Source organism: Globicephala melas, chromosome 12 (genome assembly GCF_963455315.2).
Source record: "Globicephala melas chromosome 12, mGloMel1.2, whole genome shotgun sequence".
Taxonomy (NCBI): Eukaryota; Metazoa; Chordata; class Mammalia; order Artiodactyla; family Delphinidae; genus Globicephala; species Globicephala melas.
The window spans coordinates 30,006,485-30,032,779 of record NC_083325.1 but is presented as its reverse complement, the minus strand read 5'-3'; the positions used below and the strand labels follow the sequence as shown (position 1 = coordinate 30,032,779).

Sequence of the window (26,295 nt, the reverse complement as noted above, 5' to 3'; positions counted from 1 at the left end):
AGGGATTCTAGTGGAATAAAAAACTTATTTCGTCTCAATCCCGGTCCCTAGAACAGAGCTCCTAAAATGCTTGGAATTTTCTGAGAGACAGGAGTGTCTTTTGTTATTCAAAACAAACCCTTTTCAACAACACTTGAGTTTATGCTAACAAGGGAACTGAGAATACACCCCTAGTTAGCTTCTAGATGGGAGATAGTCTCAGAAAGACTAAACTCTCACCTCTCTTATTGGGTTATAAAAGCCCATAAACACCAAGAGAGATTCAAGGAGTTTTCAAGAAGTTTCCTGGCTGGTGAACACGCCTACATACTAGAAGGGCGTTGCACCCCACCTCCATGGGGACAGAGGCTCCCATGCTGCCAGGCCCCTTCTGTACCTCTGTACCCCTGCATGGGACTCTTCATTTGTATCCTTCATCATAAACTTTAATAGTAATTACAGGGCTTCCCTGGTGACGCAGTGGTTGAGAGTCCGCCTGCCGATGCAGGGGACACGGGTTCGTGCCCCAGTCCGGGAAGATCTCACATGCCGTGGAGCGGCTGGGCCCGTGAGCCATGGCCGCTGAGCCTGCGTGTCCGGAGCCTGTGCTCCGCAACGGGAGGGGCCACAGCAGTGAGAGGCCCGCGTACCGCCAAAAAAAAAAAAAAAGTAATTACAGTGTTTTCCTGAGTTCTGTGAGTCATTCTAGTGAATTATCGACCTGAGACGGGTCATGGGGTTCCCCAGATTTGCCGTCGTCTGGGCAGAAGTGTGGCTGCCTGGAGAGCCTGCTTGCACCTGGCATCTGAAGTTGGGGTGGTCTTGTGGGACTGAGCCCCTCACCTGTGGGGTCTGTGCTAACTCCAGGGGTGAGTGTCAAAACTGAATTGAATTGTAGGACACTCAGCCGATGTCAGAAAACACCACACATCTAGTGTCAGAAGTGATGTCAGAAAACATCAAAGAGGACCTAACGTAATCCAAGATCTCACCTCAAGCTGACTGCATCCGTGCTGCCCTCAGTTGATCAGGTTCAGGACTAACTCAGAAGAAACTGCAGGGTAAGCCAACGTGCTGCTTTACAATGAGACCTGTAACTCCCAGGAGGAACAAACACTGCGTCAGGGGGTTCCTGCTGCTTCTGGACCAAGACCTAGGAGTGAGCCATCCCAGTGGAGCTGTGCAGCCCCAAGTTCCCACCCCCATGGGGGTGACCAGCTGGACAGAATCAGTAGCCCCAATGGCTAGTCAAGGCAGCCCTCCTGAAGTCTGTTCTGAGGATGACGGTAGATTCTCACTCGTCGGTTCCCCATCAGTCCAGAGTTACAATCTTATCGAAATGGATCACATTTTCTTTATCTCATGAAAATCTAATTATGTCTTTGTCCCCTATCTCACCAGCGGCCCATTTACGAGATGTCAGTTTCCTTGCAAGTTGCTTGTTCCATCCAAATTGTGTTGATTTTTCCCGTTTTCACCTTCAGTCCCTGCATCTTATTCCCACAGTGTTTTCCCAAATGCTGGAGTCAGCCTCCCATAGGGCCCCGAGCACCACCTGAGAAGCCCACCGTCCGGCTTCCATGGTGGAGAAGCCACACTGAACGTTGCCTCCTCCTGCGGCCAGTCCAGGAGAGCAGCTTAGGTCCAGCAGGAGCCTGTGTCATGGACGGCCACTGTCAACGCAGCCACAGCCTGCCGGGAGCACAGCTCGTCGGCAGGGCGAGGAGGGGCATGCCTGCCTACACCCAGCTCCTGATGCTATGGCAGTGTGTGTGTGTGTGTGTGTGTGTATATGTGTATATATGTATTGTGTGATATATGTGTGCATGTGTATATTTGTATATGTGTATATTTGTGTATTGTGTATCCAAATATTGCATATATGGTTATGTGTATTATGTGTATATGTGTGTGATATATGTGTGTATGCATATATGTATGTGTGTATACGTGTGTGCATGAGTATATTGTGCATGGTATGTATGTGTGTGTGTTTATATGTGTGGTGTGTGTATATGTGTGGTGTGTGTATATGTGTAGGTTTATGTGTGGTGTGTGGTGTGCATATATGTGTGTGTGTGTATGTTTATGTGTGGTGTGGTGTGTGTGTGATATGTGTGTATGTGTTTATATGTGTGTGTATATGTGTGGTGTGTGTATATGTGTATGTGTGTATATGTGTAGGTTTATGTGTGGTGTGTGGTGTTCGTATATGTGTGTATGTTTATGTGTGGTGTGTGTGTGTGTGATATGTGTATGTGTTTATATGTGTATATATGTGTGTGTATATGCGTGGTATGTGTATATGTGCGTGTGTGTGTGTGTGTGTGTGTGTGTGTGTGTGTGTGGAGAATACAGAGCCACCATCCACAAGCCTGCTACCTCCTGCCAGTTGAAAGCTGAGCAGATAGGAGAGGACACAGGAAAATGTGAAGTCCATAACAGCACTGCCTGAGACCCCAGGAGTGTCCAAGTGGGAGGGGAGCTGCCAGAGGTACCCTCCAAGAGGTTTGTAAGAGGCCCAGGGGAGCAGCAGAAAAGAAAGGGCCTGCCTTGGTTTCTGTTTCCCCACATACAGGAAGGGCCCACGTCAGCCCTCTCAGGAGCTGTTTCCTCCTGGGCCTGAAAAGCTGAGAGAACCTCAAAAGCAGAACTTTGGAGAACCCTTGCTCAGCTAGAAGGGCGAGGTCTGGGCCAGGAAGGGGCACAGTCCTCCAGGCTTGATCAGCAGGACTCCTCCTCTCGCCCCCTTCCCTGTGCCCAATCCCCTCCCCACTCCAGGCTCCCAGCTCTTACTTCTCCCACAAGAACATAATCTGCTAGCAGGAAAGAAGCACCAGGAGGTTTCTAATCCTTGCCGAGAGGTTTCTCTGTTCTCTGGCCAGAAAAAATCAAATGGACATCTTATACATTAACACTTAGAACCACTCATTGGTCAGGACCTCTCACAGGTTGGTTGTCCCTGTCTCTGCTGAATGGTACAGGGCCGTCCTCCTAGAGATGCAGACCCTTAGCTTCAGACACCCCAGAAGTTTTTGATCAGCCATATCAACCCCTGACAACACAGGGTGAACAGCTGGGAGTGGCTAATCCCACAGTTTCGATGGAAGGAAGAGACCCACGGCTGCAAGCAGGGCCCTGGGCAGCTGTGAACTAACAGTCTCGCTCCTTCAGGCATCTCTCCCGGGATTAGTCTTGAGAACCATCCTGCCCTCGTGCTCAGTCTTCTGGCAGGGGTGAGGCTGAGCCCGTACCCAATGCCCAGGATTAAGCCTATGGCTCAATCAACATAACCCATCTCCCTGACCTCCATTACTGCTTCAGGGCTGGGCATGTGACCCAATGCTGGGCTTTTGCTGAAACTATTGGAAAGGGGAAATTCTTTCCTCTGAAGTTACAGAGCTGTGAGGTTCTAAGCTTGGAGCTACCCAGATCACCACTGGGGAGAGTCCGCCTGGCATCAGCGCCAAAGCAGAGGCAGCCAAGGGCAGGGCTGGAGACAGATAGCTTTGTGGCATGATGTGAGAAAGAGAAAAAAAGAAGGAAGGAAGGAAGGAGGGAGGGAAGGAGGGAGGGAGGGAAGGAAGAAAGGAAGGAAGGAAGGAAGAAAGGAAGGAAGGAAGGAAGGAAGGGAGGGAAGGAGGGAGGGAGGGAAGGGTAGGGGAGGGGAAGGAAGGGAGGAAGGAAGGAAGAGGGAGGGAGGAACGAGGGGAAAGAAGGAAGATAGATAGATACATAGATGCATAGACAAATAAAGCATAAAACAGAAAAATAAAATATTATAGCATGTACCTGCTCACAAGAGCTAGGATCAGTCAGTCAGTAAGAGTGGGTCAAAGATTTTTTCTCCTCTTCTTTGTATTCAAATACAAAAATATAGATTTTTTCAACAGCATTTCATTGCAACATTCAGAGAAGGCATGTCAATCATTGTTAGCCTGCAGAATCAGAAAAAATGTATAATACTATAATAAAATAAATACCCAAGTTGGATGAGACAAAATTCTCACCCATCCTTGGCTCCCAACTTTCCAGCTTATAATGGAAACAATCCTGGAATTTCATTAGACATATTATCGTGTCCATGACCTGAGACAAGGACTAAAGCTCTGTCAATGCTGGACTTCTTGGGTAAGGACCCACTGCCAGCAGAAGGGCAGGTACCCGTGTAGTGACCTCACTGGAGAGGTAAGCCCTGCCTGCGGGGGTAAGTGAGCCAAGGTCACACGGCAAGGCAAAGCAGCAGCCGTCCCAGTTTCCTGAAGGGAGGAGGGCCTGGCAATGCTACACTGGTTGGTTACAGAGTGGGGCACAGCCTCCAAATAAAAATACATCCTCACTGACCCAGGCTCCTTCAGTTTGCAGAAAAAGCAATGAGCAGGGTCATGGGGGCAGGTCGTATCGCAGGATACACGTGCACAGGACCCAGGAGTGTCAGGAGGGCTGGACTGCTTCTGAGGTGATTCCAGGAACCTCAGCAGCCTGGCTCTTGGGCCTTCACTCTGCTGCCCTCCCCTCTGTGTCTCGCCTATTCCCCCCTCTGCACCATTCTCTTTTCTCTGCCAGATATATTCCTCATGTGCTTTGCTTCTCTGCCTCACAGCTTCTGCGTATTCTTAGTTTCTGCAGGTGCCCCATGGTGGCCCCTCCAGCCTTTCTCTAACTCAGGGCCCTTCCAACTCAACTTCTCTCTGTTAACTGCCTCAATCCCTGGGTATTTCCAAGTTCAAATTCTTTTCCAGAGAAGTGTTCAGAGAGTCCCATTCATCCCTTCACATCAGGACCAACCAGAGATTCCTGGCCAGCCTTGTTCTTATCACTTCCTATTTACCCCAGTGGTGAGTGTCTTAGTCAATTCAGGCTGCTATAGCAAAAACATCACAGTCTAAGAGGCTTACACAAGGGAAATTTCTTTCTCACGGTTCTGGAGGCTGGGAAACCCAAGATCAGGATGCTGGCAGACTCAGTCCCTGGTGAGGGCTCTGTTCCTGGTTTGCGGATGGCTGTCTTCCGTTGTAAACTCACAGGATGGAGAGCAGACGGAGAGAGGCAAGCTCTCATGTCTCTTCTTTTAAAAAAAAAAAATTTAGTTATTTACTTTGGCCGCACCAGGTCTTAGTTGTGGCCCGTGGCATCTTCGTTGCGGCATGTGGGATCTAGTTCTCAGACCACGGATGGAACCCAAGCCCCCTGCATTGGGAGCATGGAGTCTTACCCACTGGACCACCAGGGAAGCCCCTCATGTCTCTTCTTATAAGAGCACGAATCCCATCATGAGGGCTCCACCCTGGTGACTTAATTACCTCCTACGGGCCCCATCTCCTAATACCAACCCAGTGGGGATTAGGGTTTTAACATATGAATTGTGAGGGGATGCATTCAGTCAGTGAGGGAGGCATCTCCTGCCCCAAATAATACAAGATGGCCAAACACATGACATCTGACGCTGGGCAGATAATATTCATGGCAGTTTACTAGTCACATACTGTCACAGTCCGGAGGAGGACACTGCGTACCATGCAGGGCCACACGGGGGTTACACCCAGGAGCAGAGGGAACCAGCAAGAGCCGTGAGAGGCCGGCTTTGCAGCAACAAGAGGATAGTGTGTCCCTGGTTCTGCAGGAGGATGTGATGGGCTTGTTTGAACAGTTTCTGGACTAGCAGGTTAGCGGAACCCGGTAGGTTGAAGACTGGGTGGAGTGCAGCTGGTCCAGTTAAGGGGAATTGGCCAGGTGCGGGGACATATCTGGTGAGAGCTGGGAAACTCAAAGTCAGGCTTTTTGAGGCCCTGTAAGCCTCAGAAAATATCACGGCAATAAGTGAAATTTTAGGCCTTACAATGCAAGCCTCTGAAACCGCTGCCCTGGTGACAAGCGCCCACCTCAGGGAAGGAGCTGGAGCGTGGGGCAGGGTCACGTGCTACTCAGCGTGGCAGCCCAGACGTGGCGACTAACACGCCAGGCGTGACAGCAAGATGGAGAGCAGTGTCATGTTTGGACACACAATGGGACAGTTCCCTAGAGGCAACCCTGAGCCCACAACTTCTTTTTCATTCCTACATCAGCTTGTGCTGTGAGCACAGAGCCGACACTGGGAAGAAATAACATCCTCCCGTAACCTGCTACTTCGAATTACGAAGAGTAGAAACAAACAAGTATTCCTGAGAGAAGACATAGATGCCTTCCATGCCGACACATCCACCCCTGTGAACTTGCCCGTCTTCACTTCCCTGACGCCCTTGCCCCCTCAGACCTCAGATGTCCCTGGAGCTGGCCTAACAAATGCTCCCTCGTGGACGCCATTGCTGACTGCCCATCCCTCGTCCATCACCATATTTTGAAAACCCCAATTGCCCCATGTTCCTTCAAGATTCCTCCTAATGCCCCTGACCTTAGCCCCGACCCCTTTGCACCCAGAACACCAGGCTGCTGGTCACAGTCACTGAAGGAAAACGTCCCCTCCCCAGGACCCTAAAGAGGACACCTAACTAGGACCCCAAGGAGGGGAGGGCCGCTCTGCTGAGCCCACCCCACACTCACACCGCACCCTTTCTGCTTCCTCTCTGCTCCTCTCCTGTCTGGTGCGGGCCTGGATTCCTGCCTCGGCCCCTGGATGGGGGATTTGGACCCGATGTCTGTGATCACGGTCTCTGTGAAGAGTGGGAAACCTGATGTGTCTCCCCATCGGGAGCAAAGGCAGAGAACAAAAGATGGTCCATGAACATCTGGGAGGAAAGACCACCAGGAGGGTCGTGACACTGCAGACACTGCAGTGCTAGCTCTGCTGCATTTCAATAAAAGCCAGAGATCAGTACTACTCATATTTCATGGCATTTCTGGGGCTGGAACATTCCTACTCTGTTATTTTGAACCCCCAACTGTTTCCTGAGGACACCCCAGAACTTCATGTCCGGGAGAGCAGATGTTGTTCCCCGCACATTCACCTGTACCCGCGGGAAGAAAACAACAAAAGAGATTGACCTTTTCCCAGGCAGCATTTTATTCTAATGAAGCTCAGAGGTGCCCTCTTCACTGAAGGCCCCTTCCCCTGCCCTCTGGGGAGAGAGGAGATGCAGAAGAAAGAGGAGGGGAGGCAGAAGGGCTCGGCAGACGGACTGGGTCCCAGAGTTTAGCGAGTGAGGGGGAGGGAGAAGCGCATGGACGCTGGTCCAGCTCTAAGGAGATACATTCCCATGTCAGCCCGAGATCTGAACCAGTCAAGCCCGTCCCAGGGAGGAAGGGTCTCAGATCTCAGAGGATGTGGATGTAGGGGGCGATGGGTACATGACATGAACAGGGTCTCCAAGAGCAGAGCTCTTCCCACTGAGAACACAGCCACCTCAGCAGGCAACTGGGAATTCTGGGGAGTCAACCAGAAAAGCCCTGAGTCTCAGTCTCCAGACAATTGCTTGGGTGGTCGAAGCGACTTTCATGCAGTGAAGATGAGGCTTCTCTGAAGGGATGGGACGCCCCAGGGTGCTGCCCCAGATTGCAGGTTCTGATTCACCTCACTGGGTGAATTAGTGAACTTCTAATCCTCTCCACCCTCAGCTCCCATTTCAACCCAACATCTCCTTTCCATTTCAGCTGACTCTGTGGGGTCAGAGAACTCCTAGCCAAGGCAGATAGACTCCCGGATGCCTTCAAGACAATTTCGAAACAAGAAAAATTAAAGTTCAAAATCACCCTGGAGTATGAAGGAGAGAGCCGCATTTCCTTGAATTCAACAAGCATTGGAGTTTAAAGTTCGAGCTTGGGGGCCAGTCCTGACATGGTTCTGATGGCATGTAGGGTCGTTCACAGATAAAAAGAAATTCATTGTCACAGGAGGCATCATTCCATGACTGCGATGAGGACATCTTTATATCGGCACAGTGTTCATTGTTCCCAGTGTTGTTGGGCTCACCTGGAATCCAGAACCTATGAAAGGAAAAAAACAAAGAAAAACGTATTTCCAATGAATAACTGAGAGAGCTCAACCCCAGCTTTGGTGCCGGTTGATAGCATCTCAAGTTTTCCCATGCCTGAGAGGAAGGGGACCAGTGATCTGTCAACCTCTAAGCCTGCAATCACCCCCCAAGTCAGGGCCACACCAGCCCACAACTCTCAAGGCCCTACGGGAACACACAGTGCAAAGACCTAAACTTAGAACGAGGTCCCTGCCAAGTCTGGGTGGACGGCCATGGTGCCAAACCCCAGAGGGCACTGAGAGGCCATGAATTTGTCCCCAGTTTCACGGCCAATTAGTGGCAGAGGTCAGCTAGATCTCTGTTCAATGCTCCTGCCGCCCGAGGATGGGGAAGAATCACAAACCCTGTGGTCAGTAGGAACTATCACTCCACTCTTCATGCCCTGGCCCTGGCCCAAGAAAGTCAGTCTGGGAAGGAGGGTTCTTGGGGCTTACTTCACACTCTGGACCTTGTTGAACAGCGAGTCATCCACCCAGTACCAGTACCCCTCACTCCCTGCTTTGCTCAGGCCGATCCAATAGAGAAGTCCGCCTGCAGTCCTGTAGAGAAACTCCTGCAGAGAGACAGAATGAGCAGAGGTGCTGCCACGACTCCGAGTTGGAGCATCTGTCTCTCTGGGTGTTCTTCACCCATCCTCAGCGACAGCCCCTGAACCCACAGACACAGGGTTAGGACTCTAGACTCTGACTCCAGAGCCCACGATCTCACCTGCTCTGCTAGCCCACCTCCAGATGAAAGGAGCTCGTTCAATATTCTGCCTCAACAGGTACGGGACTTCTTGGGTTAGACAGTGTCATTAATTCTATTCACAAATATTTCTATTTTCTGGGCACATGGAAAGATTGTACTACCCTGCCCTCTTTGAAGCTACAGATACTGCATCATTTATTTGGTCAATGAAATGTGAGCTGAAGCGATGTCCGTTGCTTCGAGCAGAAGCTTTAAGAGCCAACACACAATGTGCCATGTTCCCTTTTCTCACCTCAGCAATTGTGGAAACATATGTTGAGATGAAATCTCCTTTGACCTAAGCCCTGAGTAACCACAGTGAGCAGAACCCTTTGCTGACCCTCATTGGACATGCAGTGTACAAGTGAGAAGTAATTCTGAAGAATTACTGATATTTGGGGATTTTTGTCACTGCAGCATAATCTTGCCCATCCTGCCTGATACAGCTACCAATACACCCCTTTCCTAGAGCCCACAGGACAGCACTCACCTGTTCACTCTCTGAGGTCACTGAAGTCAAGTGTGAATCCCTGGACAAGCAGAACTGCTGGGCACTGTACCAGGTCCTTGTGACTTGAGAAGAGTAATAGAAGTTCCCCCTGAAGTACTTCCAGCCTTGAGAAACCATCTGTAGGATGTCATCTGGAGAACAAGAGTGATATATGTACTCTGGTGTTCCTGTTTTCTCTGGTGCTGGCTAGGTAGGGATCCTTGAGTGGGATCCCAGAGACAGAGTGAATGGGGCTGGGCGCTGGGGGTCTTTGGGTCCTTGTGTAGGAGCTTGGGGACATTCCCTCAGATCCTGAAAGTCTGACTGAGATTGGTAGAGTCTCTGGGCTCAGAGAGGGGAGAGCGAGAGAGGCTGAATCAGGAATCTGTCTCTCTTGTGAGGAGGAGTAATTTTCCATTGGCCATCACAAGTGTCTGAGCCCCTGGGCTCTAGGTAGAGACTAATGGAAAATGGCTGGCTTTGGATCAGGACAAAGAGACTCCCTAATGCCTTCATATTCTATGCCTTGGTGTGGGAACCCTGGCTGGTCCCTAGTGCCTTCTCTCCTGAACAGCCCCTAAGCCCTCCCCAAACCCAGTGCTGAGCCCTCTCTTCTTAACTTTCCAGCCATGGCTGCCCTGCTCCTCTCTCCCTTCCCTTCACACACACCAGCCCAGTGATGTCATGCCTAAGACTGGCAAGGTCCCACGGGCCACTGGTCAACTTGCAACGTTCTTTTCTGAGTCACGTACTTTGCTGTTGCAACAACTGGCTGATATTCTCCAAACCTCCCTGGAGTCCCCGGACCTTTGCGTTTAAAGCACTGGCTTTATCCAAATCTCTTTTTAGCTCCGGGATTTGAGCATTGAACTTATCGACTTCTTCCCAACTACTTGTTAGCATCTGCAGCCATGCATTGGCTTCCTTCACGCTGGTTTCCAACCTCCGGATCTGAGAACGCACACGATCCAGGCTGGCATTCACCATCTGGACCTGAAAGCCAGCTGCCGCCACGCCACCTCTATTCCTCTTTATTTCAGAGCTCAGGGTGCTGATGTTGTCCACACGACCTTTCAGCAACTGGGCATTGGTCTTGACATCCGATACTGTGCCCATAAACCAGGGATCTGGATATGAGACAGTCAAGAGGTCAGCCAAGGGGATCCCCAGGGACTGGAGTGGGGCTGTTGCCAGGGTAATAAAAGGAAGGGGAGGGAAGGGATGGGCTCAAGCTTCCCAAGGACCCAACCCAAGGAGCAGTTGCCTACCCTCCACTCATTCATAATGAATTCATTCAACAAACATGCGATGGGCGCCTTCCGTGCACCAGGAACTCTGGGAGAGGCAGATCATGCAAAGATCGACAAAACACGGGCTCTCCGTTAGAGACTCTCACGGGTAAGCAGAAGAGGGGGTTAGAATCCAGTTCTAAATTTTCTTTGCATGTTCACGGCGCATTTGGTAAAGGGATGCCTTCAAACACCACTTTGTCATAATTCCCATGTCCCTCTAGGCCGCACGGCTTATGACTACCCATAAGCCCCTCGCGGCTATGGAAGGGAGAGCCTATGCAGACTTCTAATCTGGAGGTGATCTCTTCTCCAGAGAATACAAAAAGGGAGAATTACGAAACCACTTCTTCTCTTCCCTTGTCCCACCCCCTGTCACACTCTGTTCAGGCCACAGGCCACAGAGGAAACCAAAAATAAGCCAAGTGGGCTCAAAGCAGAGGAGACTCTGCTCAAGTCCAAGACCAAGTCCAAGTCCAAGACCAAATATGTCCCGAGGCCTTGAAGGGAGAGTGCAGATGTTCCCTCCACCTGCTTTCTGGAGACCTAATGAGAGGAAGAAGAAGCAGAGGCCATGAGGCTTGGCAAAGCCAGAAGAGGGAGAAAGATACATCACACATCCAGTGAAGAAGTAGGAAGTCTCCCTTGACATGACCTTTGTGGGAGCAGGAGAGTGAAGAGAAGGGGTCCTGTGGTGGGGGGGCAGTGATCCCTAACACTAACCCTAACCCTAACCCTAACCTGTTGGCCAGGTTCTCCATCTAGTCAGTTAGGGCTGAGGATACAGTTGGGACACCATCCCTTGTGGGGTCAGGAAACATCATGCTCACTGTTGGGGGCTACCCACAAGGCTCTCGATCAAAGGGACACGAAACTCAGAGAGGAAGGAGGAAATGACACAGGATGAAGATGGGCGAACATTTCTTGGGGACTAAAGAGCGTGTCCTAGAGCACAAGCATGCTGATCCCCGTCAGGAAAATCTCCCCAGAATTGTAAAGGAAGGAGCAGCAGCTGATCTTACGGGGGACGGCGGGCGTGTGGAGGTGGGAGGGGACTCTCTGACTGCACGTGGAAAGAGGGGAAACAAGACAAATGAAAAAGCCAGAGGCAGGAGAGACCACCAGAGAGCGGGGGAGAGAGGGAGCCGACTGGCCATGGAGAAGGATGGAGCCCAGGTGGAAGCTGAGGACTTACAGAGAATGGCCTGCAGCAGGACGGAGGCGACCAGGACCAGCATCAGGAAGATGACTGCAGCGCGGACTGTGAGAAGTCTTCCCAGAACCAGAGATGGACGCGTCTTGGGAGGAGGCTCTGCAGGAAGAAGAGGAGAGCGTTTGTTGGACCAGCAAACTGTGGGTTTGGGCACAGAGCCCTGAGCAGATTCTGCACCGTAACCCTCCTGGCACAGGTGCTCCCGGCCAGCTCTCTCCCCAAAGTCCTTTTATCTAGAGGAAAAGGGAAGTGACCCCCAGAAGTCATTGTGTTATCCCAAAGTTCCCCATTCCTGGCTTAAGCACCTAGGCTACAGCTCGGTCCTCTCCTCAAGGGCCTGAGCTTTCAGGAAGAGGCCATTTGTCATCTTCTCCAGGGGCTCTATTACATGGGCACTTTAACTACCTTGTCCTCAGGCTAAGCTTTTTCTAAGACGGCTCTCATCCATCTTCCATCCTGCCTTCCATTCACCCCACAGATACATATTGAATGCCTTCTAGATACCAGGCACTGTGCTAGGACTGAGACACAAAGCTGAAGAACTCACAGTCCTTGTACTCAAAGAGCTCACCATCTGGCAAGAAAGACAGACCTGAGCAAATAAATTACAATACAGGGTGATAAGCATAACGATAGAAGAATATGCACAGTTCAAGGGAAATACAGAGACTGGAGTAATTTTAAGAAGTTCCGGGTAGAGGGATTAACATATTGGAAAGTATGGAGTGCCTGGCAAATTATAGGTAGTTTGGCACTGTTGGAGTATAGAGTATCAATATATGACCTGAGCAGGGAGGGCCTGGGCTAAGGAGGCACCTGGGGTCAGATCATAAAGATCCTTTTGGGTCGTGTTAAAGAGCTTGAACTCTGGCTTATAGGTGATGTGGAGCCAGTGAAGGACTTTAGGCAGGAGAGAGACAAGGACAGGAACACTGAAGAAAAATCAGTCTGATCGTGGTGAGGGGCAGAGATCAGGGTGTGGGGAATCTGGAAGCAGGGAGACCAGTAAGCAGACCACTGCAATAAAATATTCTACTTCTGTTTAGGGCATCTTAGATGATAGAATATCCCTCTATAAAATGAGGCTTGGAGATTCAAACTAAATGTACGATTTGGCTTCTCCTCTCTGCTTCCTGCATTTGTGAGGGTCTCAGACAATGTGGGAGGCCCAGTAATATCAGACCAGGAGCTGCTCTTTCATTCATGGGAGATGCTTAGGGCAGAGAGGAGCTGATTTGGGGCTCCATGAGGGACTAAGTTTTCTCCTGGGAAGCTTCTGACACTTTGAAGAAATCTGCCACATCTGAGAAACCTGGTATATAACAGATTCTAAACAAATATTTCTTGGAAGGTAGGAAAGAGAGGAAGAGAGGGAGAAAAGGAGAAGAAGAAGGAAGTCAGTCCAGATAATTGGATGGATTGATGGATGGATGGATGAGTGGATAGATAGATGGAAGATGGATGGATGGAAAATGGATGGATGGAAAATGGATGGATGGATGGATGGAAGATGGATGAATAGATGAAAGAGAAATGAATAGAATAATTGATGGCTGGTCATGACTCAACTCTGAGATTCCAGCCTGTGGACTGGAATCTGTCTTCTGGAAGCTACTGCATCTTTCTGTGGCCTCCAGCAGTTCTCATTCATTCCCATAGTAAAGGCATGAGGCAAGTGTGGTTTTAAACCTTACCCAAAAATGCATAACAACTCTGGCCACAGGACTAGAAACCTGACCGGGCTTCCCTGACCCTGAGCCATGGAGCTGGATGACAGGTTGGTGTCAGGGACCAAGGCTGGAGGCTAAATGGTCAGGGCCAAGGAGATCGCTACCTTTACTTGCAGAGGCTTCTACTGCCTTTGATATTGGAGAGGATCCCAGCTCCCTCTCTGACCAGTTCATTGTGATTACAGACCCATTGCTGCTCCCCTCTCCAGGCTGAATAGGCCTCAGACTAGAGCTGTTTCTCTGACTGGTTGAGGGAAACCAGAGAAGACTCCACACCACCCTTTCCAATTGTTGGGAAGGAAGCTGGATCACAAGGGTGGTGTTCCTCTCATCCTGTCTCATTTCCTCCCTACCCACATAACGTCCAGGCCCGCCGTCTGCTCTGAGCTTTGACGTTAGCTAACCCCACAAACTGAAGGCCTCACTCCTAATTCACTGCCAGTCTCTGAACATTTATAACCACGCCTGTTCTCTTCAAGCCACTCACCTAGTTGAAGAGCCTTGGTTCTACCAGGGCTCAGAAGGAGTCAGAATGTTCTGTTTCTGGGCTCTCAGGCTTGTTACCCAGCCTAATCCCAGGATCACGTCAGCCCTTCTGCTCCTGGTTCCTGGCCTCACATCCACGTCCCAGGGCCTGGGGATGGAGAAGAATCCAAGTTACTTTGGATTCTTGGTAGAAAGTACCACTGGGGTCCTGGTCTCCTCCTGAGGCATCTGAGGGAGAGCAGCTGCCACATAACACCTTGGAATGTCTGTCCCCTTCCCTCTCTGTTGAAAAGTTGACTTTCCCCAACCTCTTCTGTTATGTAGCATGAGTGATTGGTAGAATGCCCATGTGCCCTCCCAGTGGTCCCAGGAAAGGATCTGGAAGCCTCGCCAAGCTGGGATGGGACTCACTGCGTAAGATGGGACTGGGCTTGGAGGGCATTTACTCCAAGTGATGGAAATGGAGGCTTCAGGTGAGTGTTCCGCTGAGAGCTGTACAAAAGGCTGATCCAGCATGAGGGAGATAGGCAAGAAGCAACCGCAATCCTGTGGGCCCTCTGGGGTTTCGGAGATGGTTTCTGTAAAAGTCCTGACCATGAGGAGTTTCATTTCCCACTTTGCAGGGTCATGAGCTATTTTCCTCTGGCCATGCTTATCCGCAGGTATTTCCTGAGCAGTCTCCCAGAAAAGACCAAGTGGGAGGTGGGTGCCTCAGCCTCACTTTCCAGCCAGGAAGGAGGGCGATTCTCCCAGACATTTAGGAGATCCCCGCTCTTCCAAACAGAGGAGGAACTTTGGGCCAGATCTAGACTGACCAAAAATCACTGCTGTGATGAGAGAGAGGGAAGTCAGTGCTCATGTTTCTGTTGCCCCACTGCCATGGTCCTGGGGTTCTAAGGCCTCCTCTGGATAAGGATGGAGGAAGGAAACAGTTTGGCCGCTCTCCCCTTCTCTGGTTGGGACTCTCCTTATGCTTGGAGGTAGACCATAGGCATAATCAATGGGAGTGGAAAACAGACCACTGTTTGAAATGCCCCAGCAGTGCTGGGGGTCATCTCCAAGGAGTGGTGATCTGAGTCCCTCCATCCAAGGCACAGAGGAAACTAAAGTAGACAACAAACCAGGGAGAGGGGTTGGAGGAGGCTGGGAGGAAGCGAGGGGAGGGGAGAATGAGATGAGAAAGGAGAGAGTTACGACAGCTGGTCAGACTGATTCATAGGGGACTCCTGTATATAATGTGATGCAGTATTTGACCAGCAGGTCCCAGATAACCAAAGGATTCCATGCCACTCTCTGGATGTGTGCCCCGGGAACAGGGGATAGGGCAGAGAAACCAAGAAGAAAGAAATGGTAGGTGGGGCCCTTCAACCATCCTTTCCTCTAGAATGCCTGCTCTGCACCAGCTGCAAAGAGAAAGAAAACCATGGACCCTGCCCTCAGAAACAGTGCTTCTCTTGGGAAAACACGGCATCCATCATCCCAGGGAGAAGGGAAGACTTTCCCAAGACTACAGGGGGCCTCCCCAGCTCTCTCTTGACCCTGGGAATGAGTTCCTCTTTTTTAGAACATTGTGTGAGGGCAATGTTTCTCTGGCACAGTGACAATGGGCTAGACCTCAGTGAACAGGCAGTTACGTCTGGGGCGATCGTAAATAATGTGGTATGGATATGGGGGGCCACCTGGCTGCATGGAAAGATCACTGTGTGCCAGGCAGAGGAGGCTGCTCTGAACTATCAGGGTCAAAGAGCCCTTGCCTGTGTCCTTAGTGAGAGGGCAAACTCATGGCAGGAAAGTAACACAGGGCTCTTGGGAAAAGTATGCGTAGTTTCCTTTTGTATCTTTTATTTCTTTATTAATGATATTCATTATAGAAAAAAATCCAGGTGAGTGAAAAGAAAAAAAAAAAGTATCTACCATACAGAAAAAAAAAGCTGTACACACAGTTCATTCTTCCTATCTACATGTATGTATATATATATTTACATCTATATCCATAGCTATACCTAACTATAACTGTGTATATATTTATATAAGTATTGAATGGGACAGCTCCTGTATCTTTTCCCCAGCATCATTCCCATCTCCATTTCTGATACGAAGAGTCCCCTTCCTTTGGGAAACTACGCCCCCTTCTCACCCCCCACTTCGCTTGGCTCAGAGCCAGTGTCCACAGGTTGAGTTTTTAACACAACCCATTACTCTGACATTGAGTCTTCTGCTTCCTGCTTCCACTTTTAAGGCCTCTTACATTGGGCCCACCCAGATAATCCAGGATAGTTTCCGTATCTTAAAGCAAGCTTATTTATTTATTTAGCCGTGTCACAAGGCTTGTGGGATCTTAGTTCTCTGACCTGGGACTGAGCCCACACCCTCGGCAGTGAAAGCACCAAGTCCTAACCACTGGACCATCAGGGAATTCTTAAAGCCAGCTTACTAGCAGCCTTAATTCCACTTTGCCATGTAACTTAATGTACTTCCAGGTTCTGGGATTACGATGTGGACATCTTTGTGGCCATTATTGTACCTACCACACTTCCTCACCATATTAAGTTAGGGTAGCCTTAACAGAAATTTTGGTATATATCCCTGAAGTTTGAGAGATAAACAGGCTGGTACTTGACACATGAATGAAAGGTCTAAGGCCTTCAGTCGGTGATAATAAATAAATAGTAGGATGGGACTTCCCTGGTGGCACAGTAGTTGAGAGTCCGCCTGCCAATGCAGGGGTCATGGGTTCAATCCCTGGTCTGGTAGGATCCTACATGCCTCAGAACAACTAAGCCTGCGAGCCACAACTGCTGAGCACGTGCGCCCCAACTACTGAGCCCACACGCTGCAACTACTGAAGCTGGCAGGCTCTAGGGCCCACATGCCGCAGCCGCTGAGCCTGTGTGCTGCAACTGCTGAGGCCCGCGTGCCTAGAGCCCATGTTCTGCAACAGGAGAGGCCACCGCAATGAGAAGCCCATGCACCGCAATGAAGAGTGGCCCCCGCTCGCTGCAACTAGACAAAGCCTACGAGCAGCAACGAAGACCCAATGCAGCCAAAAGTCTTTTTATAAAATTAAAAAATAAATAAATAGTAGGATAAACAAACTGTGTTACTTCTAAACAATGGAATATTATTCAACACTAAAAAGAAATGAGCTATCATGGTACTGAAAGAAAAACAGATACATAGGTCAGTGAAACAACTGAGAGCCCAGAAATAAACCCACACATATATGGACAATTAATTTATACAGACAAGCAAAGAATATACAAGAGAAAGAATAGTCTCTTCAATAAATGATGTTGGGGAAACTGGACAGCCACATGCAAAAAAAAATGAAACTAGACCACTATCTCACACTATACATAAAAATCAACCCAAAGTGGATTAAAGACTTGAATGTAAGCCATAAAACTCCTAGAAGAAAACATAGGCAGTACACTCTTTTTGACATCAGTCTTAACAATATCTTTCTGGATGTGTCTCCTCAGGCAAGGGAAACAAAAGCAAATGGAACTACAACAAACGAAAAATCTTCTGCACAGCAAAGGAAACCATCAACAAAATGAAAAGACAACCAACCATTTGCAAATGATATATCTGATAAGGGGTTAATATCCAAAAAATATAGAGAACTTATACAACTCAACACCAATAACAAAATCAACTTGGTTAAAACAATGGGTAGAGGGCTTCCCTGGTGACGCAGTGGTTGAGAGTCCGCCTGCCGATGCAGGGGACACGGGTTCGTGCCCCGGTCCAGGAAGATCCCACATGCCGCGGAGCAGCTGGGCCCGTGAGCCATGGCCGCTGAGCCTGCGCGTCCGGAGCCTGTGCTCCGCAACGGGAGAGGCCACAACACTGAGAGGTCTGCATACTGCAAAAAAAAAAAAAAAATTTCTGTCTGTTATTTTCACAGATGTAGAAAACAAATTTACGGTTACCAAAGGGGAAAGGTGGGGGAGGGATAAATTAGGAGCTTGGGATTAACAGACACATACTACTATAAAAGAGACAAACAACAAGGACCTAGTATATAGTACAAGGAATTATGTTCAATATCTTGTAATCACCTATAATGGAAAAGAATCTGCAAAAGAATATATATCTCTTTGCTGTATACTTGAAACTAATACACATTGTAAATCAACTGTACTTCAATAAAAATTTTTTTTAATAAAATCAATTTATCCTTGGATTCAAAAAATAAAAAGAAATGAGCCATCAAGCCATGAAAGGACAGGGAGGAAACTTAAACGTAAATCATTAAGTGAAACAAGCCAATGTGAAAAGGCTACATACCGTATGGTTCCAATTCTATGGTATTCTGGAAAAGACAAAACTATGGATACAGTAAAAAGACCAGTGGTTGCCAGGGGTTATGGGGGAGGGAGGGATGAATAGGTGAAGCACAGGATTTTTAGGGCAGTGAAACTACTCTGTGTGATACAGTAATAGTGGATACATGTCATTACACATTTGTCAAAACCCATAAAATGTACGACAACAGGAGCTCACACTATTGTGAACTATGGACTTTGAGTGATAACGATGCGTCGAGCAGGCTCATCGATTGTAACGAATGCACCGCTCTGGTGGGGTGTGTTGAGAGTGGAACAGGCTGGAGGCGCCCTCTAGAGGCAGGGAGTATGTGAGCATACTTTCTGCTCAATTTTGCGGTAAACCTAAAACTGCTCTAAAAAATAATCTATTTTAAAAGAAGGGGAGGGACTTCCCTGGTGGCACACTGGTTAAGAATCCATCTGCCAATGCAGGGAACATGGGTTCGAGCCCTGGTGCATGAAGACACCAAATGCCGCGGAGCAACTAAGCCCGTGGGCCATAACTACTGAGCCTGTGCTCTAGAGCCCACACCGCAACTACTGAAACCCGCGCACTCTAGGGCCCACGTGCCACAACTACTGAGCCCGCATGCTGCAACTACTGAAACCCATGCGCCTAGAGCCCATGCTCTGCAACAAGAGAAGCCCAAACACTGCAACGAGGAGTAGCACCCGCTTGCTGCAACTAGAGAAAGCTATGTGCAGCAACGAAGACCCAATGCAACCAAAAATAAACAAAATTTTTTTAAAAAAAGAAGAAGGGGAGAAAATCTAAGGCAAGAAGCTTTAGCTAACTACTGCGTTGGGACAGCAGAGTGGGGAAGAAAAGCAAAATATAAAGATGAAATCTCTTCCAGAGTTTGATGGGGAAAAAATGTGTGTCAATGGACCAGACCTACCTCCACCGTTCCCTTCCACCCCCGCCCCCTGCCCTGCACCCTCTCCCTGCAGGAAACTCTTCTTAATTGATTGGGAGGGACTGAGCCAATATGGACTCAGAAAGCAGGCGCTGAGGTCAGGCCATAAGCAGACAGCCTGTGCAAGAGGAAGGCCATTGAGAGACCTGGGCAATGCAGGTCTCCTGAAACCCCCCAAATACATGCCCAGGAAAATGAATTGACATTTACAATATGCTGCGTCCAGAGGCATGAATACCAGATTTCAACTGTTCCCATCAAGGAAGACCTTTCTGACACCTGTAGCAAGCTACAATTTAGGAGTGGGGTGGGTAGAATGAAGAAGAGAGAAAGGAAGGGAACAAGATAAAAGCCAAGCCCTCCCCCCAACATCTCATACTGGGGAAGGAGAGAAACTCAAATCTGATGGGCATTTGCCCTTTTGTGGTTTTTTGACTCGATTTTTTTATTATATTAAAGTGACTAGAAAAGCTATAACACCTGCCTGAGGTTCCATCCAGGGTGAAAAAGAACAAGAAACGAAAGCAAGTTTGAAGGGCAATCATAAGGTTACTGTCTAACTAGTCCCGCTCATTCAGTAAACCACTTACTGAAGGCTAGTTAACCGTTAGAAGTCCCCAGAGCTCTAGAAACCACAGACCCAACATGGGGCAAGAATCACAGCTTCTTTCATCCACCTGCGCCCCCAGGCTTTCTTCTCAGGCTCATCCAAAACTTGGCTGCATAAACAAGGACCTACTGTATAGTGCAGGGAACTATATTCAGTATCTTGTAATAACCTATATTGAAAAGAACCTGAAAAATATCTATATATGTATAACTGAATCACCTTGCTGTATACCTGAAACTAACACAACATTGTGAATCAATTAAAAAAGAATATATGACAACTGTAAAAAAAAATAAAATACATATGGTTTTGATGTGATTCACCATGCTAAATATACTGATTATATAAATTATTGTTGACTATTTTCTTTCCCATAAAAAAGTCTATATTATTACTTCTAACGGAACCCTAGTACTCTATTGTATTATATAGCTATAACAATTTATGTAACCAATTCTTTATTAGTAAACAATTAGGATGCTTTCAGTTCCTCATCACTATAAACAACCTCACAATGAATATCTTTCAGCAATATCTCTGTGTTGTATCCATGATTATTTCCTTAGGATAAATTCCTATAAGCATAATTGCTGGACCAAAACATGTATTTTTTTAAAAAAAATAGATTTTGTGATAAGTTTGGACGATTATGCTCTCGAAAGGTTTGTATATAATAGAACAAATCATTTCTCCTGGACCCTCATCAACAGTGGGAGTGAGTAATTCTTTTTTTCTTTTGTACCCATATTATAGCCAATTTTTATATTGCATTTTCTTGATAGCTAGTGAGATTACTGAAGACTTCACATGTTTTCTCTGACGTGTGTTATTGTCCTTTGTGGATGGAGTTTATTATTATGATTGTCTTCATTTGTAAGCATGCTTGAAATATTAAGCATATTAAACCATTGTCATGTGCTAAGAAAACAACAATCCACCCAAAGGGAACTGAGCCTATGACTAGGCTCATAGAGCAAATAAAGAGTTCTGGAATGCAACAACTGACATTGCTAAAATACAAAACAGATAAAATTCTTAGAAAGTACATGCAATAAGCTCTACTAAGCAGCTGGCCACAGACCTAGAACATTTGACAACTTTACTGGTGATTTCAGTGGGACTCCAGACGTTTCCAAACTTGAACTCTCATCTTAGGCTTCGTATTTTGCTTTTCCAGTTTCACTAATGACAAAAACATGATTCAAATCCCTGAAGTATTCATTATAGTCAAGAGCATATCCTACAACAAGCTTGTCTGGAATTTCAAATCCAACAAAGTCAGCCTATATCCAACACTTCGAGGGGTCCTTTTCACCAGCAAGTTTGCAACCTTGACCATCTTTGGATTACGCTGCTTGACCAAGGAAAGCAAGGTTTGCATTGTTTTGCCAGTGTCAATTATATCTTCAACAATCAAGACATCTTTTCCAGTGAAAGTTAAGAGATCATCTCCATCAATTACTTTTATGTCGCCTGTTGGCTGGTCACTACAGTAGCTTTTCAGTCTGATAAAGTCTACAGTCATAGGAATGGATCTATCACTATTTCTGTTCAGGGCTTTGATGTAATCCAGCAGGTCAACAAAGAATTTATAGCCCCCCTTGAGCACACAGAGGGCCACGATGTGATGTCCTCCCATTTCCTTCATTACATCTCAAGCAAGCCATTCAGTCCTGTCCATAATTAGTCCATGAGGAATAAACACCTTTTCCAAATCCTCAGCATAATGATTAGGTACACAAAATGAATCTAGGTCATAACCTGGTTCATTATCACTAACCTCAAATCCAAATAGTTCCTCTCATCTAACAGTAGGGAAAAAAAATCACCAAAAAAAGCTAAGTGATTCCTTAAAAGCCCAAACTTCTAGAAGTCTGAGATTGTTATAATCAACCCATGAGGTGCCTTCATAGAGATGCTCTAAGGCTGTTTGTGTAGGACCGCGTATTGGTCATGTTGGTATGTCCAGTCCCAAGACACTGGGGCTGCGGGTCGCCACAACGGAGCTGGCTGGCGTGCTGGAGTGCAGGCTGATTGTTGAGTGAAAATGTCTAGCAGCATTGGTCCAGAGTTAAGAGTCTTGAACCAGAAATGGAAAAGAGAAGTGAGAAACCTTGTGGCCAAAAAACAAACCTCAAGACTCTGTAGCCTAAGTGCCCTAGGGTTGCAGGTGTGTGCACGGGGCCTTGAGTGGCCTACCGCCTGTCGGTCACACACATGGAACACAGAACACGTGCCCAGAAAATCAAAAACACGCCCAGAACTTCTCACCAGAGTGAATCAGATGCCACCGCTGCGTGACTGAGACAGTAATGCACAGTCTCGGAGATATCGGAGGTTCTTCAAGGGACATCTCCGGAGTCTTCTCTGATGGCCAACCTTCCCTGATCCTGCCCCATTTTCCAAGTCTTCCCCTTGAGTCTGAGAGCAAGGGGTTCCCTTCCCAATAAATTCTTTTTATGCTTAAACTATGCCGACATGGGCTTGTAATTCCAATCAAGAACCCTGAGTGACAGATCCACCAAGATAGCTCCTTTCCTATTGACTGACACCGTTTTCCCAAAGTGTGTTGCATGGGACACTAGTCCAGAAATATGCTCTGCCCAAAAAGGGTTCCAAGATTAAATAAGTTTGGTAAATATTCCATGCTGTGTGCCTTCTTAGAGATTCATGGTAACTGTGAGCATATTAAAGATTCTGAGACATCTTATGCTAAGAAAAGCTGTTTAGGGAATTCCCTGGTGGTCCAGTGGGTAGGACTCTGTGCTTTCACTGCCGACGGCCTGAGTTTGATCCCTGGTCGGAGAACTAGTATCCCACAAGCCGTGCAGCACAAAAAAATAGAAAAGCTGTTTAACATTGTTTATATCAGAGGTTTCCGTTACTGCTTTTCTTTTATGCTTACATGATGGATGACACTTCTCACTCTGAGAAACCCCGGCCTAAAGCCATGAAAGGAAGATTCAGAGAGACTGCAGTTTCCTCAGATTTCCAAGTTCTAGTTTGCTCTGAAGTCTTGCCACCTTCCCGGTTTAATCTCACAAAGACTCATCAGCCCCTTCACAGGTGTCCATGCTAAGCAGAGAATTTCAGCACCATTCTGTTGAATAATCTGTACCTTCCGCATTAATTTCAGATGTTTCCTTTGTTTGACATTTATAAAGTGTTTTATTCTGGCGTCTGTTAAGAGTCTATTTTGTTTCAGTCATCTTTGAATTCTGTCAATATTACCAAACTAATAACTGCTTTACAAACTATCTTAAAATATGACAGGTCCCCTTTTTTAACCTTTTTATTAATTAAAATTTTCTTAGCCATCCTTAACTTGTTCTTTCAAATTAACTTTTGGCAAGTTACAAAAACAGAGTCCTATTAAGAGTGTAAGTAAAAAAAAAAAAAGTGTAGACTTCCATGGTGGCACAGTGGTTAAGAATCCGCCTGCCAGTGCAGGGGACACAGGTTTGATCTCTGGTCGGGGAAGATCCTGCATGCTGCGGGGCAGCTAAACCCGTGAGCCACCACTACTGAGGCTGCGTGCCACAGCTACTGAAGCCCGTGTGTATAGAGCCCGTGTTCCACAACAAGAGAAACCACTGCAATGAGAAGCCCACATACTGCAACGAAGAGTAGCCCCCGCTCGCCACAACTAGAGAAAGCCCGCGTGCAGCAACAAGGACTCAATGCAGCCAAAAATAAATAAATAAATAAAAGAGCGTAAGTAAAGCTCAATTTTAGTAAATTCAGTAATTTTAGTAAAGCTGTAAAATAATTTGGGAAGATTTGGTGTCCTTAAAAATAGTCTACAGGGCTTCCCTGGTGGCGCAGTGGTTGAGAGTCCGCCTGCTGATGCAGGGGACACGGGTTCGTGCCCCGATCCGGGAAGATCCCACATGCCGCGGAGCGGCTGGGCCCGTGAGCCATGGCCGCTGAGCCTGCGCATCCGGAGCCTGTGCTCTGCAACAGGAGAGGCCACAACAGTGAGAGGCCCGCGTACCGCAAAAAAAAAAAAAAAAAAAATAGTCTTCATACCTAGATGCACATGAAGTTTCTCTATTTCCTTTATATCTGTCAGTCAACATTTTTCAGTTTTAAGGTAAGTCCCAACTATTTTTTAAGAGAAGACAAAGTTATTATTTGCATATGACATTTTTTTTACCTATGAAATATGAAAGAAGCATCTGGAAGATTTATCTACATTGACAAGAGAGTTCAATAATCATATGCACAAAAATAATCCACATGAGTAACTTTCCTTTATATTAAAAATATGGATATACAAAGAAATTGAGAGAATTCCAGATATATCTAGGAACAGAATTAACAGGACTGGATAATGGGTTTGCTATAGTGTGTGGAAGGATTAATAAAATTTTTCAGAATGTTGTGTGGCTTCCTTTTGCCCTACCATCACTCTCCAGTAGAATCATGTTGGGTTATATAATCTCATTCAATTTTAGAGTCCAGATAGTTGCCTCCAGATACCATTTTTCAAAGTTCTTGGCATTACTTGTCTCAGCGCTGCTGGTGTGACTTTTGGCTACTTTTATTCATTTTGTTCTTTTCATTTCGGTTGGGTGGAAGTGGGTTTGGTTAGCTAGTCAGCTCCTAGAAAACCGTCTGTAAGGTTCTCTGTGACTATTTATCTCTCACTCTTTTATGGTTGTTTGATGAAGTAGGAGGAAAAGATCATTTGCTGGAACTAAGAAAGAGTTATCTGCTTGGAACTGCATACGGGGAACTGAAAGGCAGACCGAGTGTTTACAATAGCATAGAGGAGAATGAAAGAGGAAATTCATCAAAGACAAGGAAATGGACAGGCAGCCCTGAGACCACATACTGTAGTAGCCCTATGATCCAAAGTGATCCTGTAAATTTCATATGCTCTCAGACCCTTTGAATAAGGAATTTAGCATGCATGGAGGTAGGCAAGGAAATACCAAAGGCTCTTTTCTGGACCAACTTAAAAACTTGCAAGTTATACACTCAGAAAAAATATATATATATCAGTGTAAATATTGTTATCAGGGCATCAAACTATTGAGCGACAACCAATCAGAATTATGGACTTTTAAGGGTTAAAGGCTACACTTCACAGTACATAACAATCTCTGAAGTCCAGGCATCTTAAAAGACTCCTTTGTTATATGAAAACAGAGCAGGATTATGCACTTTCAACAAGTCTTCCCACTGGCAGGAGAATAAAACTAATGCTCTTTGTGAGTATTCTCAATATACCTCTTTATCAGAACTCACTTTCAATAGGTCCGCTTTCCTCTAGTTTTACGGGAGGGAATATTTTCTCCTTAAGTTTACAAGATCTTTTTTATGAGCACCATCCTCAAGGTTAAACCTATTCTCAAGGTTAAGTTCACTAGTCCAGGAGAAAAAGAAAGTGCTGAGAAACCTCAGTATGGGGGAAAAGAAAGGTAGAAGAGAATTTCAAGTAAATGGAATATGCAGGGATGTGCTCATAGATGTTTAACAGCTGGTCCTCTGGGTCTAGAGGGAAACCCTCTTTTGTAATATTTGCTAATTACCGTTGTGTAAACATCCCTACATTAGCCAATTTCAAGTTACCATCATGATGTCACTGAATGCAGAGTTGGGAAGATATGCACACGATAGGCTCTTGAGAGCCAATAAGGTCCAAATGCCAGCACATCACTAAGGGACAAGTAGTATTTTCCAACTATGGTCCCAATCTATCCAATTATGTGGTTTTTTCCAAGCTTGCTCTACAGGAAGGAGAGGAGGAGATTCCGATGTAGGTTTGGGACAGAATGTCAGGGGTACTGTCAAATGCCATCAGGGAGACTCAGAGTGGGGAAAAGATGCAAAAACTCAGTATAAAATGGTAGAAACGAGTCCCTGTTCCTCTTGGAGATCCTCTATTCCGAGAACTTATTTGTCCATTTATACCAATTTCCACCAAGAAAGTGCTATTGCTTGTTGTAAGTTCTCTCTGTAAATTCCAGAATGAACCATTCCTCTTCCCTGGCCACAGGAGACCTGGCTGCCTCCACAACCATAACTGCCTGATATGGGCAGGGTTCCCTTTTCTTGGTGTGACGTATGGTCCCCTTCTCAGGAGACAGTGACTGACAGGGAAACCCCCTGATTCTTGGGTACTTTCCCAGGGACAAGAACCACAGGGACCACAAAGGCCCCATGTTTGGCTACCAGAGAGATGGGTGGGGGAACAGCTACAAGGAATAAAAATCCTTTCCATGGGTGTGGCAACTCCAGGGGCCTGGGGACATTTGCCGGATATATGGGAAGAAATAAGCTGCATCATGGGATTTTAAAACATAAATCTGGGGGCTTCCCTTGTGGTGCGGTGGTTGGGAGTCTGCCTGCTGATGCAGGGGACACGGGTTCGTGCCCCGGTCCGGGAGGATCCCACATGCCGCGGAGCGGCTGGGTCCGTGAGCCACGGCCGCTGAGCCTGCGCGTCCGGAGCCTGTGCTCCGCAACGGGAGAGGCCACAACAATGAGAGGCCTGCGTACCGCAAAAAAAACAACAAAAAAAAACATAAATCTGACCAAGT

At 47.2% G+C, this 26,295-nt stretch overlaps 1 protein-coding gene and 1 pseudogene across 1 annotated transcript; both read right to left on the bottom strand.

Annotated features, from left to right (window-relative positions):
* Positions 1–998: 998 nt before the first annotated feature.
* On the bottom strand, positions 999–14,328 carry CD207 (CD207 molecule). The gene is made up of 7 exons (XM_030877726.2): positions 14,298–14,328; positions 11,653–11,769; positions 9,921–10,295; positions 9,169–9,320; positions 8,384–8,502; positions 7,751–7,899; positions 999–1,033 (listed from the first exon to the last, which is right to left on the bottom strand). The coding sequence occupies exons 1-7, from the start codon at positions 14,326–14,328 to the stop codon at positions 999–1,001; spliced, it is 978 nt and encodes a 325-aa protein (XP_030733586.2).
* Positions 14,329–20,898: 6,570 nt separating this feature from the next.
* Positions 20,899–21,658, bottom strand: LOC115864206 (hypoxanthine-guanine phosphoribosyltransferase-like; annotated as a pseudogene).
* Positions 21,659–26,295: the final 4,637 nt, after the last annotated feature.

Bases quoted from the DNA above. Each gene is read 5' to 3' on its own strand.
- CD207 (XM_030877726.2), bottom strand. From the start codon at position 14,328: ATGCCCTCCAAGCCCAGTCCCATCTTACGCA. The intron at 10,296-11,652 runs GTAAGTCCTCAG...TCTCATATCCAG, and splicing joins CCTGCTGCAGGCCATTCTCT to ATCCCTGGTTTATGGGCACA. The intron at 1,034-7,750 runs GTCAGGACTGGC...CTTACCCTGCAG, and splicing joins CTACATGCCATCAGAACCAT to TTTCTTCTGAGTTAGTCCTG.